Source organism: Mytilus trossulus, chromosome 4, assembly GCF_036588685.1.
Source record: "Mytilus trossulus isolate FHL-02 chromosome 4, PNRI_Mtr1.1.1.hap1, whole genome shotgun sequence".
NCBI lineage: Eukaryota > Metazoa > Mollusca > Bivalvia > Mytilida > Mytilidae > Mytilus > Mytilus trossulus.
The window spans coordinates 57,447,309-57,464,650 of record NC_086376.1 but is presented as its reverse complement, the minus strand read 5'-3'; the positions used below and the strand labels follow the sequence as shown (position 1 = coordinate 57,464,650).

Sequence of the window (17,342 nt, the reverse complement as noted above, 5' to 3'; positions counted from 1 at the left end):
ATTATGGCTGTTTACAGTATCTCTATCTTAATAATATTCAAGATAATAATAAAAAAACGGCAAACTTTCCTTGAATTACCAATTCAGGGGCAGCAACCCAACAATGGATCATCTGAAAAATTTCCGGGCAGATTGATCTTGACCTGATAAACAATTTTACCCCTATGTTCTATTTTCAGCCAAGGTGGTTGGTTGGCCCGTTATGGACACATTTTTTTAAACTGAATACCCCAATGATGTTTGTGGCAAAATTTGGCCCAGTAGTTTCAGAGAAGCTTTGGGCCAGGTGAGCTAAAATGTATACAAATATTTGATGGAGATGTAACTATTTGAGAGATTTATATTTCCTTCTAGACTAAAGCTTAATTTGTGTCACCAGGTTTCACAGCTTTGAGTTTTCAGAAACTATAAGAATACATGGATATTACTGGTTTTAAAGATTGTCTTTTTTATAACAGAATTGAAATGCTTTTCCTGAACTGGTTTTTCTTGAATATTCTTTTATTGGGTCATCCTTGTGTTTAGTTTACTGATGATTAAAAAGAGGTAGAGGGTTGAGATCTTACAAACTGGTTCTAACTATCATGAGACACTCACACACTCACTCATTAGACAAAACCAGTCTAGCTCTGTTTTAAGTTCATGCAAATCCTTTAGTTTTTGTTTTTATCCTGATTTGCATATTTTAGATAGATTTTCCTTATTTGAATATCAGTCAACTATTGTTGCCTGTTCTTTAACCCTGTCACATGCTCATGAGGAAGCCTCGCTGTGACTATATATCATATCTTCATGTTGTTTTGTTTTATGAAGATTTGGTGTTGATGGCAAATACATTTTTTAAAGGTTTATGGAACTTTGTCTCACCTGAGACTTTCATCTCAAAATACAACTTGCATATGAATTTCAATCCAGCTGCAAAGGCTTAAAATATTTGTATAAAGCTTTATTTGTCAGGAGGTAGAAGACCTTTATGCTTTAACAACACAAGAAGATGTGGTATGAGTGCCAATGAGACAAATCTTCATCCATGTCACAATTTGTTATCGTTTTTTTCATATGTCCATTGTCCTTAAACTAATTGTCAAGGTTCAGCGACTGCTTGAAAAAAACCTGTCATAGTTTCGTGAACAATGTTAGTTTTGTTGCTTTCTCATTAACTAGAAGCAAAATATATTTGAAGTATGGAATGATTGTAAGGTGTACATTTCTGGCAGATTTTATATGACCTTGACCTTATTTTTAAGGTCAGTTTAGTTTCATGTCTTCATCAGTTTATCAGATACTTTAAGCAACATGTCAACTATATTTGGTCTAGGAATGATTGTAAGGTGACCATGACCTCATTTTCCTGGTAAACAGACTATGTTTTGTTTTTGTGGTTTTGTCTATTTTTCAGATACTATTAGCAAAAGGTCCTCTATATATGGTGTATGGAATGATTGTAAGGTGTACATGCCAGACTGGCATATTTCATCTGACATTGCCTATTTTTTTTCTAGGGTTTAACGTTATTGATAATGTTATGTGATACTTGTTGACTTTTATCATAAATTCAATCAAAAATAAAGCAGGCAAGACATTTCAACATGTGCACTCTTGTTAGGTGTATTGTAGTATCTTAGTAAACACAACTGATTTTTTCTCTGTGTTTAAGGCCTCACTGTGAATTTTAGATGAAGAACAGCATCAAAAGCACTATTCCTTTGCTATTTTTTCATGTGCACATAAGAGGTTTTCACATCCTGTTCAAAAAATCAGAACCAATTACTACAAAATGTAAATAAAAACAACATAATTTCAGTTTTTGCCAGTTTATTTGGGTGTTTGAAGCTAGACAACTATATATAGCTTTGTAACAAGTTACCAACCCAGTGTAAGTTATAGGGTTACCACAGAGACAGAAGGCATAAACATTGACTAGTGGTTAATCTAAAAATATAATGCTGCTCTGCTGTAAGAAAGAACTCAAAAAAGGAACCAGCAATTTAGTAACAATACTGGTTTCTTGTAAAATAGGAAGATAAGGTAATCAGTATTCTAGAAAAAAAGTGAAATTTTGATTAAAAAAAAAACCAAAAGAAAAATTGGTTTTTCAAATGCATAGAATAAAAAGAAATGATAAATAAAAACTATCAGGTTTTAGAGAAATAACCACAAATAGTTGGAAGAAATTTCAATTCAGTTAAATTTCAAAAGAAGAAACAAACTACCCTACCTATATATTCCCATTCTGTCTTTTTTTTCTATTTTGCTTATTTGTAGCAACTTTAAGCATATTTATAACGTGAGGTTATATGATTACCTACACTGAGTTTACATCATTCAAAGCATTCTATCTCAAGTCAACATCTATACACCAGTCAAACCAATGTACAAAATCAATCATAGGTAATTCTACTCTCATATCTCTACTTTCACTTTCAATTAATTATACTTCTGTATTCTAAAGGCAAACACAACTTAGATCAACAATAACTAAAATTGAGACGAACCTACATGTAATTAAATTTGTTCATCTACAACTTAAAAATTCTGGACATTAACTCATAAGAAAGATTTGTGACATTTCATTCATAATAAATTATGACTTTAAACATGTTATTGTCATCATCTTGTTTTACGAAAACACTGTGAAAAGCATACATAATCTTAAGTGAAAAATATATTCTTCTAAGAGTCAAGTGTAAATCACAAGATAAACTGGCTTGTGAAAAATACTGTATTTTCATGTAGGTTCTTCACTTGAGAAATTCTGCTGCTGGTCAAAAATAAGAAATTTGAAGATGTATAACTTATATTAAATGGCTTGCTGCTGATAATTTTTATGCCAAAGGTAACCAAAAAAATGTAACATAAAATTTTAAGAGGTATTCAACTGCCAAAATTATTTCAACATGTGTTGTTTAAAGGCTGCAGTCATTAAATGAAAAACAGAAAATAAACTTACTTAAACTATAAATGATTAATTCTAGTTGTAAAATTTAAAACTTAATATTAATTTGAGATGTAAAATTTTATTGAAGTTTTCACCAAATTCAAATAGGCAAATCTTACAGAACTTTTGAAGTGAAGAATCAAACATGAAAATTTGAATTGTGGTAAAAATTTCTACAAACCAACTAGCAACAAACAAATAAAGCACCATTAAAATCTATGTATAAAATCTGTCATATAGACAGAACATTGCACAGAGCCATAAAGACATTCAAACGTACAAAAAAAAACTATAAGCGGGTTGTATTATTTTCACCTGACTAGACCTATACGTTAATAAATATTATAAACAGAAGTCTGGTTATGTGAAAATATATAGTAATAATATAAAATATCAGAGACAATTAAAACCTGATGAAGATAAATTATTAAATATCAGATAAATAAATCCAAACTGATTATGCTGAGTGTTATGTGATACACATGATTTGTATGCTGTAATAAAATACACTGTTCATATAGTTTAGCTTAAATTGGTAAGTGTTCAGCCAGGACATAACATTGTAAAGCCATGACACAACTTTATAAAGCCATGACATTACATTGTATAGCCATGACATTACATTGTATAGCCATGACATTACATTGTATAGCCAGGACATAACATTGTTAAGCCATGACACAACTTTATAAAGCCATGACATTACATTGTATAGCCATGACATAACATTGTACAGCCATGACACAACTTCATAAAGCCATGACATTACATTGTATAGCCATGACATAACATTGTACAGCAACGACATAACATTGTATAGACATGACATAACATTGTACAGCAACAACATAACATTGTTAAGCCATGACACAACTTTATAAAGCCATGACATTACATTGTATAGCCATGACATAACATTGTACAGCAACGACATAACATTGTATAGCCATGACATAACATTGCACAGCAACAACATAATATTAGGCTTTTATTTCTACTGGTATCCTTAGTAGGATATCTAATGCAAATGATTCTAGTCTGCATATTAATGATTAACCTCATGAATATTAACCGGGGTTGAGAATTTTGAACTGCATATTCATTATTCAACATGTAAAAATGAACCGAGGTTCAAATTCCAATCTGCATATTTTTTAAATTTCATAAAAGAAAAAGAAAGAAAAAAAAACAAAAAAACATGCTTTATATACTCCAATTGCTATGTTCTGAATGCATAATAGTGTAAATATTTTTAACACATGTTTTTATACTTGCAATCTAAGCTAAGAAATATTGATTAGGCATACATTCACCAACACATGTAAACGGCTTGATTCATACAGTCAGTACATACTCACTGGGGCACTAAGACTACACAGTTAAATGCCCACAAATCCTTCATATACATGTCTGTAAATTTACACCCTGTTTGCTTTTTAAACAAAACAAAACAATATAAACCCTCATTATTTCATTGTTATGCAGAGCATAATCAACTATATAAAAAAAATACTTGCAGCAGAATTTTTTGTGACTATTGTCAGATTCTTTTCAAATCACTGTAATATTTTTAAAAATTAACCAAAAAATAAAATCTAAATCCTCAATGTTCCCTTTTCTGCATTTATTTCTCTCCATATATTCAATGTATAATTGGGAGATGTACAGCTTTTTATTGCTCCAGATTTATGATGCCTTCGGCTAATCAAAAATTATCTCCCCCTTATTTTGTTGTTTTACTAAAGGGAGATAATCGACTACTATGATTCAACAATGTGAGAGTATCATACTTTCATTATAAGCCTTAAATCAAACATGACATAACAGGATAAAACAGGGGGAAGACATGAGAGAAAGAAGAAAGTGTTTAAATCAACACTATTGTCCTCACACATAAAAAATCTAATATAATACAAGCAAAATTACATCTAGTAAAATTTCATTCTGTAAAATCTAATCACAAAATTACTTTACATGCATGCTCTGATTACTCAAAACCTTGTAGAAGATAACTCACACTTGACAAACATATGGACACTCTCAATCCAACAAGGAAGTAAGATATTCACTCTCACATACACAAAGCACACCTTTTTTTGACAGCAAATATATACATCATGCATTTAATATAAAATAACAATTGCACATTCTGATGACATGATAAACTGGTAATTAATTTATATAAATATAATATTTCACAGACCAATAGCTTTTCTATACAATAACCGATTAACCAAAAATTAACTTTTATCAAGGCACAAAGCATTTGATTTTGATTATGCAAAAATGTTCATCTCCATGAAAATTTCGCTGAAAGTTTATCTGGGGATTTTTCAGATGTTCTAATTTGAATAGAATTTACAAATTAAATAAAAGCTCTATAGTTTTGTACTTATGTTTATTCTATACCCATACAAAAAAGAGACTAACATATGGAGTATTCAAAATTTGACAAGGGAGACATTTTTTCGTCTTATTTAAAGATTTTTTGATCATATCCATTTGTCAGATGTGAGGTGCAAATTGAAAGCGAATGCTTTTCCATTGTAATAAGTGTTATTGAAAACTTGTCAAAGTATCAAGAAATTATTTGAGAATCTCATATCATTTTGATATACCAAAATGATGAAAAATATTGTGAAGTTATACAAAAACATTTTTAAATCTTTGAAATGGTTTGAATCTTATTTTAATGTACTAAAGAAAATAAAGAAAAGCTGTTAATATTAATTCAAAATCTTGCTCAAGACAATACAAAAGAAGGCATGATTATTAATATTGATAAAATTTGATAAAAATTGAAACGTAACCATATGTGATTTCATAAGATCTATATTTATTTTAATACTTGCATAAAAATCAAAATTTTATAACAAAGAGCTAGTTTTGATTTTTTTTTTACAGAAAACTATTTGCCACTGTCCCTTTGATTCATGATAACTATTAATAAATATCTGTTTATATACGGTCAACTATTAATAAACTAAAACTGATACAAACCTAAAAGTGCACAACCAAGTCTACGAGGTGATACAATAAATAAAAATAACACAAGCCCTTTAAAAAAAATCTGTAAACCTGAGGTAAAAATACAACCAAGCAGAATACCCTAAAATTTTAAATAAAAATTATATTCAACAAAATAACAAGGCTACTACAAAATTTAGAAATTTATATAATAATTTCAAATAACAAAATAATATTTCAATCTACTAAAAAAAAAAATTGATACACTTGTATAATGCTAGGCATGAACAACTTTTTCACTATTTTGTATTTCTATAGATTTTACTTTTGAAGTCATTTTATATACTGTAGTTTCATTATTATTCGTAGGATACCAATTTTCATTGCTTTTTTTTTGTTATTTGGACACTACAAATTTAAATGGTAGACAAAGTATAAATTGTCTATAGGTTTGCATACTTTTGCAAAGCCATGAACTAAGAATCAAATATCCACAAAAATTGGTACCAAAAAAAATAGTGAATCCACAATATTGTATTGTATTTCCTTTTTTTTTATAACTATTGGGGCAAACATCTACTTCAAATAATGGATATTTGAATCATGATGTTCCATTACAAAAATCTATCCCAACAAAATAATCATAAATTATTTATTAAATTGATGTTTTCCTGTTGAACCGGAAAAAATTGGAAGAAAATTGTTTTCGATAAAACATCCTAGATTGAGCAAAATTTAGAGTTATTCATGCATGGCACAATGACTTGTGTACCTATATTTTCTAATTAACACCAAACATTCATGCAAGTTCGGTTTGACTGTTTTTTATCACCTTTGCGAATACTTCCAATGTGCAAATCCATTTGTTTTCATCAGATCCTTATGATAATGAATTGTTACGGAAATTTTTTATTAGTCTTCTTATGTTTTACTTCTAATTTCATCTTTTTAACTTTCATATACTGAATGACTTTGTCTTCAAACTTTTCATTCTCATTATAACCATCTATGAATTCAAACAAATGAAGTCAAAAATTTCATCGAAAAATCGAAACCATTGGAAGTTAGTAACCCCTGTACTGTATACATTTTTTAAAAACAACCTAGTATTTTCTCACAACTCATTACGACAAAAAAGGTCAAAAAGGTAAAAATACTAACAATAAATATATTATCATTAAACAATAACTTGTATGAAAACAGCAGATCTAATCATTTAACTGTGGTAAAAATATCTCAAATTTTATACTAAGGTTTTTAACATTCAAAATCTTAATACAGTTTCATTTGAAAACAAATGACCTATTTCTTCACCAAGGTTTATTGAGTAATTTTATCTCCTTCGAAATTGGCTGGCTACAGTTAAATAAATCAAGGAGTTATTCTCTATTTGTGTCAAGAGAACTGAACATAATATAAACCTCCTTTCTCAATAAAAGATAATTTGTGGATAGTAATTTGTTTTTGAAAAATATCCAATTGCTTTTCAGTACATTTTTAAATAATTTTTATTTATACAGTAACTAATATTTTCAAGGTTTCTCCTTGTATTTCAACCTAGCAATACTTTAAAAAATTCTGTCTGGCAGATGTAAACAGTAAATAAAACATGATTTATGACAAAAATATACGTTTTAAATCGGATAAGAAAAATGGTAAAGCTTGGTTCCAATTGTCTGTACTGTACAAAAGCACTAGTTATCTTTCTACTAATATCACTGATCACATGACCCCATCATCCAATGATATGTCATATTTTGATCACATGGTTCTTAGGGATGATAATTTAAAATAAGTCCACTTTTTTCTTCATGTCATTTTGTTTCCATAAAGGCAGTCTATAAAATTCATTTCTTGGTACTTCTAATATATTCTGAAAGTCTTCTTCATCTAAATGTATCTGTAATGAGATATTTTTTTGTTAATAAAAGATTATCAGAGGAAATGGCAGTTTGAGTTTATATCAAACAATATCTAATGGTATCTATGACAAACTGAACATGTTGTCTACCAACTGTTCAGCTAAAAAGCATTTATAAATTGATACCTGTTTAAACAAAATTGATCAAATTGAACTCCTGCAATATCTCTCATTTTTCTACTTCCTCTATTGTGATTTATAGTATAAAAAACTTTTGTAACAATTTAAGCAGATGTTACCATTTTCAGATAAGAGTATTTACTATAAGAAGCTGTACACTGCTGTTTTTATTCATTGTTTGTTTAATTTACTACATATGGTCTTGATATGTAATTGTGTAGATTTTTATTCATGCAAAACTACTCCACATTTTTTTACAAAGTCAGACTGACATGTGTTGTTTGTACGTCTTTGGAGTTGAGTGATGGTTCTTCGATATGTGTATACAAATGTTAATGCATTTACATACATTTTAGTGAGTTTCAAAAACTCTTCATTAACCAGATGCAGGGTGCAGCTTTATACGACTGCAGAGGTCAAAATCTGAACAGTTGGGCAAGTATGGACACATTATTCAAGCTTGATACTGTCTGAAATTTGGATTGTGATCAAATTTTTGACATTATATAGGTTTCTGACACACAATTAATGTAGTCAAAAATCTTACAAATCTATTTCTCATTACTGTCAGTGTGCAATTAAATATTTCATCTTGAAAACTTTTCAAAAATTTGAAAATTTTGAGAAAAAAAAATATGAATCCCGTTTAAAAATTGTAAACAAAAAATCCCCGACCCAACTTATTGAAATCCCCCTTGGAGTAATAACCCCAAAACTCAATTCTAGCCTTTCCTTTGTAGTGTGGAACCTTACAGTACAATTTTAGAGAGATCTATACACTAAAACACAAGTTATTGTCTAGAAACTAGAAAAATGCTCATTTTTGGCCCTTTTTGGCCCCTAATTCCATAATGGTTTGGGCAATAAACCCAAAACTCAATCCCATCCTTCCCTTTGTTATATAGAACATTGTGGTACAATTTTAGAGTGATCCATACACTTACACACATGTTATCGTCTTGAAACTAGAAAAATGCTGGTTTTTGGCCCCTTTTTTGCCCTTAATTCCTGAACAGTTGGCACCAAAACCCCTTAAATGTATCCTAACCTTCTACATGTGGTATCTAACATTGTGGTACAATTTCAGAGCAATCAAAATATCTATACACAAGTTATTATCCTGAAACTAGAAATATGCTCGTTTTGGGCCCCTTATTCTAAAACAGTTCGGACCATCATCCCCAGGCTTCCTTTTGTGGTATTGAACCTTCTGAAAAAAGTTCATAAAGATCTATTAACTTAAACTAAAGTTATTGTCCGGAAACCAATGTGTCTTCGGACGACGACGCAGAAGACAACATCATACCATTATACGATCCCAAATTTTTGTTGCGGCCGTATAAAAAGTGCCAGTTGTTTACACAAAAAAACATATGTATCTTCTTTTCCTTGCGAATCAGACATTCACTAAACTATAACTATTCATTAAGTGCAAGCTTTTCAACCATCAGTTATAATTTGTGGTAAAAACATTCATTAGAAAGAACCCACGGTGAAGCAGTGTGGAATTAACAATCATTAGAAACTCAACAACACAAGGTCTATACCTGGATCTATAAACTTACCTCTAAACGATTTAAATCTACATCCCTTGGTAAATCAAAATTGGTGATTTTTAATGTTTCATATGGATAAATCTGCAAAAATAAAGTAAAACAATTAAAAATTTTGCATTTCTGTTTTTTCTTCTATCAGCATTACATTTTAATATTACATTCTTTTTTTGGTAACAGAATGAAAATATCATTACTGATTAAATAAATTGCTTACTTCAGCATTGAATGATGGACAACAATTTAACCTGATGTTTTTAGACCAATGTAACGTAACGGTACCCAAATTGCAACGAGTACCCAAATTGCACCTTTTTAGCAAAAATAGCAGTGGAAATCTTACAAGATTTCCTAGAGACTAAACAAGTTGTATTTTAATGATCCGATAGTATGCACGTCTTTCAACAAATGTAAACATATTAAGATACACACAAAACGTTTACAGTATTTATCAACAGATGAAGTGTTTACTAAAAAAGCAAAATGTACTGAAACCTCGCCATGCGATGTCATCAAAACGTCATCTATTTGAAATTAGCAAATATAATATGCTTCAAGTATCCATTTCTTAAAAAAAGAAGAGTCAGCATGGATAAATATCCAATTGTTCAAAATATTTGAAAAAAAGTAAACAAAAGCTTTGTTATTCGACTTTTGACGATGCAAATTTAAGCATGGATGCAATTTGGGTACTCCTCATTATCGCTATTATCTGTATTTTTCCTTTGATGTTTTTTTGTGATAATTTTCATATCACTCGTGTAGAGTGAGAATGAAAATTATCGCTAGTTTCTAAGGTCCTTAGCAACAGTGACTAATATAATTCATGCGCTAGAGTGTCGGCCAATCAGAAAAGATTAGCCAGAACTATACAAAAAACTGTTATCGGATGACTTCGTTGAAATGTCAACAATAAAAGATGATTTCTCGTTTTAATATTTTACCGTGAATTTCGCCGATAAATAATTTATTGGAAGTTAATAAAAGTAATCAAATCATGTTATGAACAAATAAAAAAAATCCTTTTTTTTTTTACATAAGTCTACTTCAAATCATCGTAGGTCTGTCTGCATGTACATTTCTTCATGCATGTATATTTCTTCGTCTCCTTTGAAAATACATAATATATTCAACCGTTCACTTCATTTTGATACGTAGAAACACCAAATTACAGCTTATGAACAGTGAAAATGGTATTCGCCATATTTGAACACGCCGGATGGTCAGATGAGACATCTTTTTAGCAAATGAATGAACTACCTGAGCGACTACATATATATATCAAATAAGCCTACGCCAAAAAAAATAGTACCACTAAAGAAAATGCATTATCATCGTATAAGATACTTTTTTTTACTGAAATTTAAATTAAATGATATCCGAAAATACAAATAATAGCGATAAATAGATTATTTATGTTTTTTTTAAACTCGATGCATTTTCTCATTCTCATCTCATCTCAGGGCTCCGCCCTTCGATGAGATGAGAATGAGAAAATGCATCTCGTTTAAAAAAACATAAATAATCTATAATTACAGAATCATTGATGGTTTGGAGGGTAGTTCAGACCAATTTTTCTATGATTCCATGTGAATTGAAAATCAAATTGATGTACCTATATAATAAAGAAGGATACGGCAACAAAATAAACACAAAATGGAAATGTTTGTCTTGATCATAAAAAAACGTAGTTGGAAAAACTGTCAAAATAGGTGCAATTTGGGTACTGTCATGTTACACATTCTGAAATCGTATCTTTTTTTCACATCAATGTTCGAGTTTCTCATCAGTTATAATATACTTAAAACACACAATCTTTAAAAAGATTTCTTTATACTGCACAGCCGTGTTTTATTATAATTAATGTTTTATTTCTTCCCAAGTCTAACATACATTTTATCTTTTAATAAATCTTTTATGATTTGTATAACTATACATTCTTTACTAAGATTGGTTACCAGTGCTTCCTAGAGTGATTTTTTTTTGGGTAGTTTTTTTTTTTTAATTCAATAAAAACATCTTGGTCCCTTGAATTAAGTCCCTACCAAGGAGGTTATATTAGAAGGAGAGTGAACACTCTGCTTGATACAAAATTAGCATCCCCAGGATAGCAGTTTGATCGGAGAAAAATTATAAAATTATAAAGAAACCGACATGTTTATCACCCACTTGACATGGCCCTCTGATGTACCGGGTGTATTTCTAGTTACAGTGCAGTGCATAGGTGTTTATGATTTGGAAAAAGATTTGAAGTTCAATTTTAAAATCAACCGTCTGTCTACAGTGAAAAAAGATAAAGAAATGACAAAGTTATGAGGGTTTAAAGGAAAGTTAGTGAGCGATTTTTATACAACACTACATTACTTTCAACAAAGATTTTCGCTTCACCGGTCAATTTCTGCTTATGAGAATTGGCAGGTAATAATCATAGAAAATATATGAATATGCAAAGTTCTTTAGTTACGGTGACCGGTAACGACCGGAAGGAATATTTGCAATTGAAACATAGAGAAATTTATCTGGAACAACATAAAAGTGACTTTCTGTTATGACTGTTGAATTAAACATTGACGGCAATGAGACGGATATTCGTTTTATTTCTATTGGTAATAAGTTTACTTTTAACATAAAATTTTAATTTTTAATTACTTTATAAAAAATATCACAAAAAATCTGATTAACATTTCAATAATTGTATATCCGGTCAGTTTATGACACCTCAGGTGTTTCCGTTCTTACTCAGGTATGTAATTAGGACAAAATCTCCCTCTGTGACAGAGTCGATCTCAACTAATTAACACCCACTTACAGAAAAGTCGGTAACATTTTATGTGTAATTATCGTCTTTCGTCCTCTCTCCTTTTAATATAACCTCCTTGGTCCCTACATATGAAACATGTTAACATTATTTACAGTTTAAAATGGTAATATATTGATCAGTAACTACAGTTTTTTTACAGTCAAATTCTTGGATAAATTATTTCAAACATTATCAAACAAGTTATATTTTATATTTTCATGTCTTACCTGTGGTTCAGCCTCCGTATGCCAACTACTTTTTTGTAATGTAAGTAACGACACACCGGGTTTGTCACTAAAACTATAACCGAATGACTCTCTCTGTAAAAGAAAATGCATTGTTTAGTATCAAAATGCACATGTAAATCAAGAAAGGAAAAACAAATATAGAAAGAAAGTATGTATACACATTACATTTTGTTTACTTGCATTCCTCTCAAAGGATGGTATCATTATTTCTAACATGTCTGATATTGTAACTTTACATTTGCTTTCAGTTTCAGGTTCACTTGTTTTAGAAGTGTCACACAAAATTGAAATTAATCATAACACATTTTTGTTTGGAATTTTTAAAAATGAGGAACTTTTTTATTTTTAACTTATTTTTGAATGAACTATTTTTTAAATGATTTTTTTTTTTTTAAATAAACTACTTTTTAATACCTTACCTCTGTGTTCATGGTTGATGATGATGTATCTGAAACAAAAATGAAAATGTTACGATATAAAACGAATAAATCGAGTTTTTTTAGTTTTGATGCAATATGAACAATGTCTTGACAACACATATCCTTGTATGATATCAGATGCGTAAATTTGTTGGATTAATTCCCATGTGAAATCATCATTGCTAATTTACTGGGAAATCTTTGTATTTTAGTGAAGCCAATCTAATAACAAGTGGAAATGTACTTCCAGTGTCATCATACAAGTTGTCCTTTCCATTTTATCATATTGCAAAATCAACTGATGAAATGTTTAGAAATACCTAGATCTTGCATGGTATTTATAATGTGTTATTATTTGTGCTTGCCATTGGCTTCCACAGCACAGGAGATCCCTATGGATTGTAGATTGGGTTTGTAATGCTCAGTCTTTATATTGATATTTGATTTTCTGTTGTTTTTAATTTCTAACTATGGTATTGTCAGTTTTTCTTTTGACTTGATTTTATTAACATTATCCTATTTGTGTCTATTGCTTCTTTTTTTTTACCCCAAATGTACACTTTTTGATATAAATAAAAACAAAGCGACAGTAAATGAAAGTAGTCTATACTTACATCTACTAGATCTATGTGTTTCAAAATCAAAATATCTCTGAAAATATAATATATATCACATTTTACTTTATTTGACAGCTATAAATAGACCATTTAAAGCAATACAATACTACCTGAATGTATAAGACATCAGCTCTTTGAAACATTACAAATTTCGTTAAACATTTTCCAGGAGTCGATTGTGAAATTAAGAAATTGTAAGAAACTGGCGGTACTTTGAATTGACACTTTCTCAGTGCTGTGAATCATTACATAAAATTGACTTCTTATAGCAGTACTTCAACAGAACAGAACAAACACTTTTCCTATGGTTTTTTTGTGCTATAAAATAATACTTTCAAGACAATTTTAAATCTTTAAATTCTTTTCATTGCTAATTCATACACTACATCATAACTTAATAAAATCTAAATCAGAAAAGATTTTCCTTACGATTACTTACAAAATCTATATGACCTCCATACATTCCTTGTAGGGGTAATGTGTGGGCTCTTGGTTCCATACCATAACCTGGCTTAGCAACTGTAAAAACAATAGGCTTCAAAGTTAAAAATGTAGATGAAAAATATATAAGATAAAGTTTATTTAAAATGAAAAGCAAAGGGTAGTCTAAAAGCCTTTCATATACAAGTTAAGTTTCTATGTTGTCTTTTTTAAACTGCTGTTTGTCTTTTGATCTCTTCAATTTTTACTACAGTGTTGTCAGTTTGTTTACAACTTATAAATTTAACTGTCTTTGGCCTCTTTTTTTACGAACCATGCTGGAGAAGAACTATGTACTGTGTGATAATTTCAAAGGAGGTCTTTCATGGGAGTATTTACTGTCTAGAATCGAATAATGAATAGAAATTTGACGAAAAAAATCTTCAAATACATAAGATGTATAAAAAAAAAAAAAAAAAAAAAAAAAGTAAATGAAATAACAACTTATATGCTGGTATTGTCAAGGAGACAATAAAATATTCAAACAATATCAAATGACGATTTTGAAACAAATATGATCGGAAATTAATAATATAACAAATATAGCCTTTTTATGAGGTCAATACAGGATATATCGACCCAAAGAAAAATATCGACCTCGGACTTCGTCCTCAGTCAATATACTTCTTTCAGGTCAATATATCCATGTATCGACCTCATACAAAGACTATCTTTGTATATTGATACATGTGCATGTTACATCATATCTTCAGTGTTTATTATCACATCTACAGTGTTTTAATAATATATGTAGTGTTAATTTTTACAGAAACTAAAAATCTGCATTTAATTTTCACAAGAACTTGAATAAAACAATATTAGAAAACACATTCAAAATCAAGAAGGTCTTAAACAACAATACTTTAGCAATTGCTGCAATCATTAAATAATATAAGGTCACAGTTATCAGGATAAAAACATATAGATAATTGTGCATCATTACAAAATATGGAAGTGATAATTTACATGTTATCAAAACCATGGTGAGAATTATACATTAAGAGAGAGACAGTATTGTGAAAAAGTTAACTCTCATCTATAACACGAAAAATTAGTTAAAATGTCTAAAATAAGTTAGTAAAGGTAGGCTGAAGCTCATTGGTTCGATTTTTCATTATTTATTATGTCTTTATCATTAATTAAGTATATTACATTGAATATAAACTAAGGGTGTGGTATGATTGCCTATAAAGTTTATTGCCAAACACCTTTTTCTTAATTATATCAGCTGTGAATGCTTTATAATATCAAATGCCTTTTTCTTCTTCTTTTGAGATCATTTAAACCTGATGCTCTTTTGTAACAATTCCCTGGGAAAAACAGTACCAAATATTTCACAGCGCGACTTAAACAGCTTTTTTTCTAACTATAACCATTAGAATGCAGCTGATTTTACAATAAAATTGTTTTTATAAATGTGTAATACATACATGCATTTCTATCTTCTTTACCATATTTTATTCATAAATAACCTGGATAATTTATAAGTTTGATCACATAAAGAACAAGAGAATATGTACCTGGATAATTGGACAATGTAGTTATAGTTCTGTACCCTCTAATATCACTGTCGTCCCAACTTCTCTTTGGTCTATCTACAAACCGTGAAGGTGCTGTAATATAAAAGTAAAATATCAGCATCAATTTTTTTAACTTTGTCTATATAATTGCATTGCAACTAACTGGTTTAAATTTTTTGAAAAAATAAAGGTTTCAAATGGTATATTTACAAACAAATACATATAAAAATCCACATATCCACACAATAAGCCTCTAAACTTACATGCAAACATTGGTGACTGATATCTAGTACAATATTTAGGTTCATGATCAGCACCAGGTACTCGTGAGGCTTTCCATGGATCTAACAATTTCATTGGCTGAGCTTTCCTTTCAGCCAACTCTTTATAAATAATTTTGCCTATACCAGAAGTGTCTTTAAATTTAGATAATTCTTCTATTTCTCTTTGAATTTTCGGATCTTCTTGGGGAGCTTCATCATCACTGTCCTCATCTCTCTCTCCTCTACTCTTCCTCCGCTGTCGCACTTAAATTGAAATATTCATATATATTATTAATTATTTGCTATGTAAAGACAGCTTTTATAGGAATAAATAAATATAAGGGGTAAAACTCAAGGAAGAGCTTGTGAAAATTGAGGTTTCAGTATTCAATTAATCAGTTGAACCTAACTACCTTTTTTTAATGTACAAGGTTCAATAACATCGATTTATTATCTTTTTATTTTCAGGTAGAATGCATATAGGAGAAAGTATAATTTTGAAGTTGAATATTGACAACTCATACTTATTAAGATAGACAAATGGTGTAGAAATGCAATGGGTGAGGTTTGTGTGCATGTAAAACATTTTGTTTTGGTACAAATTCAAGATATCTAGACCATGTGTTTTATCTATTTTTTTGAAGATGAGTAAGGTTTTTGAGCTTTTTGTGCTGTATATTTGGTCCTTTTTGTGCATCATTTTGTAATGGACTGTGTGTGTATGGATGAAAAATAACACAAGGGAATTGAAAACTATGGCATGTAAAAATCTATGAACGACTTTAAATTTAAGTGAGAAGACTGCTAAGAAACGTGATTCAACTTAAAACTCTGTAAGAAATCATTTCTACGTAATAACGTATCAAATGCTTGTTTTCCATATATAACTTGATGGCTTGCACAATTCATATAAAGTTCTAGACAAGTGTGGTTATACATGTACACATTACAACTTGAATATTTGAGTATATATTTCATTGATAACTTTCTTGAAATGTTCATAAAAAAATGCACTAAGTTTTTTTGTTTTTTTTTTTATCTCAAAAGTGATAAAGCCATGAAAATTGATAACTATCATTCCAGTCACCTGCAGTTTTGATTGCATGAAATAATCTTGAAATGGATAAAATGACCTACTTAATTCAGGTAATATAGAGGCTAAAGCAGGAGGTGCTGGCCAGTCTTCTCGTTCTATTTTTTCTAATTCATTAGCGAGTGGTTTCTTGGCACTTGGGTACATGCTGAGACGAATTGCTTCATTATTCTTGAGATCAGCAGGTGAGGATGCTCGTCTTGTTCTCTTCACTATCACCTTACCACCAGATGCTAAAAAAAAAAGTATAAAAGATTTTACTCATGCTTATATAAACATTTTTCAAAGGAAAACATTTTTTTGTTGCTGTATACATATTGCAGTAAAAGAGGTGAATCCTCAATAGTTCTACCTTTTGTCCTGGTGGACATCATTTATATACAATTTTAAGCATGATCAAAAT

The 17,342-nt window shown here is 29.7% G+C and overlaps 1 protein-coding gene across 3 annotated transcripts in view; it reads right to left on the bottom strand.

The window, feature by feature from the left end:
- Positions 1-1,798: 1,798 nt before the first annotated feature.
- Positions 1,799-17,342, bottom strand: part of LOC134715607 (actin-binding LIM protein 1-like) — a 53,816-nt gene continuing 38,272 nt past the window's right edge. For all 3 annotated transcript variants that reach the window (XM_063577897.1, XM_063577900.1, XM_063577899.1), the window contains 9 exons: positions 16,984-17,172; positions 15,847-16,110; positions 15,584-15,676; positions 14,023-14,102; positions 13,581-13,617; positions 12,967-12,995; positions 12,527-12,619; positions 9,512-9,583; positions 1,799-7,805 (listed from right to left, as the gene is read on the bottom strand). In XM_063577897.1, the coding sequence (XP_063433967.1) occupies positions 7,692-7,805; positions 9,512-9,583; positions 12,527-12,619; positions 12,967-12,995; positions 13,581-13,617; positions 14,023-14,102; positions 15,584-15,676; positions 15,847-16,110; positions 16,984-17,172 (971 nt within the window). In that variant the 3' untranslated portion in view covers positions 1,799-7,691. The remainder of the gene's footprint in view (positions 7,806-9,511; positions 9,584-12,526; positions 12,620-12,966; positions 12,996-13,580; positions 13,618-14,022; positions 14,103-15,583; positions 15,677-15,846; positions 16,111-16,983; positions 17,173-17,342) is intronic.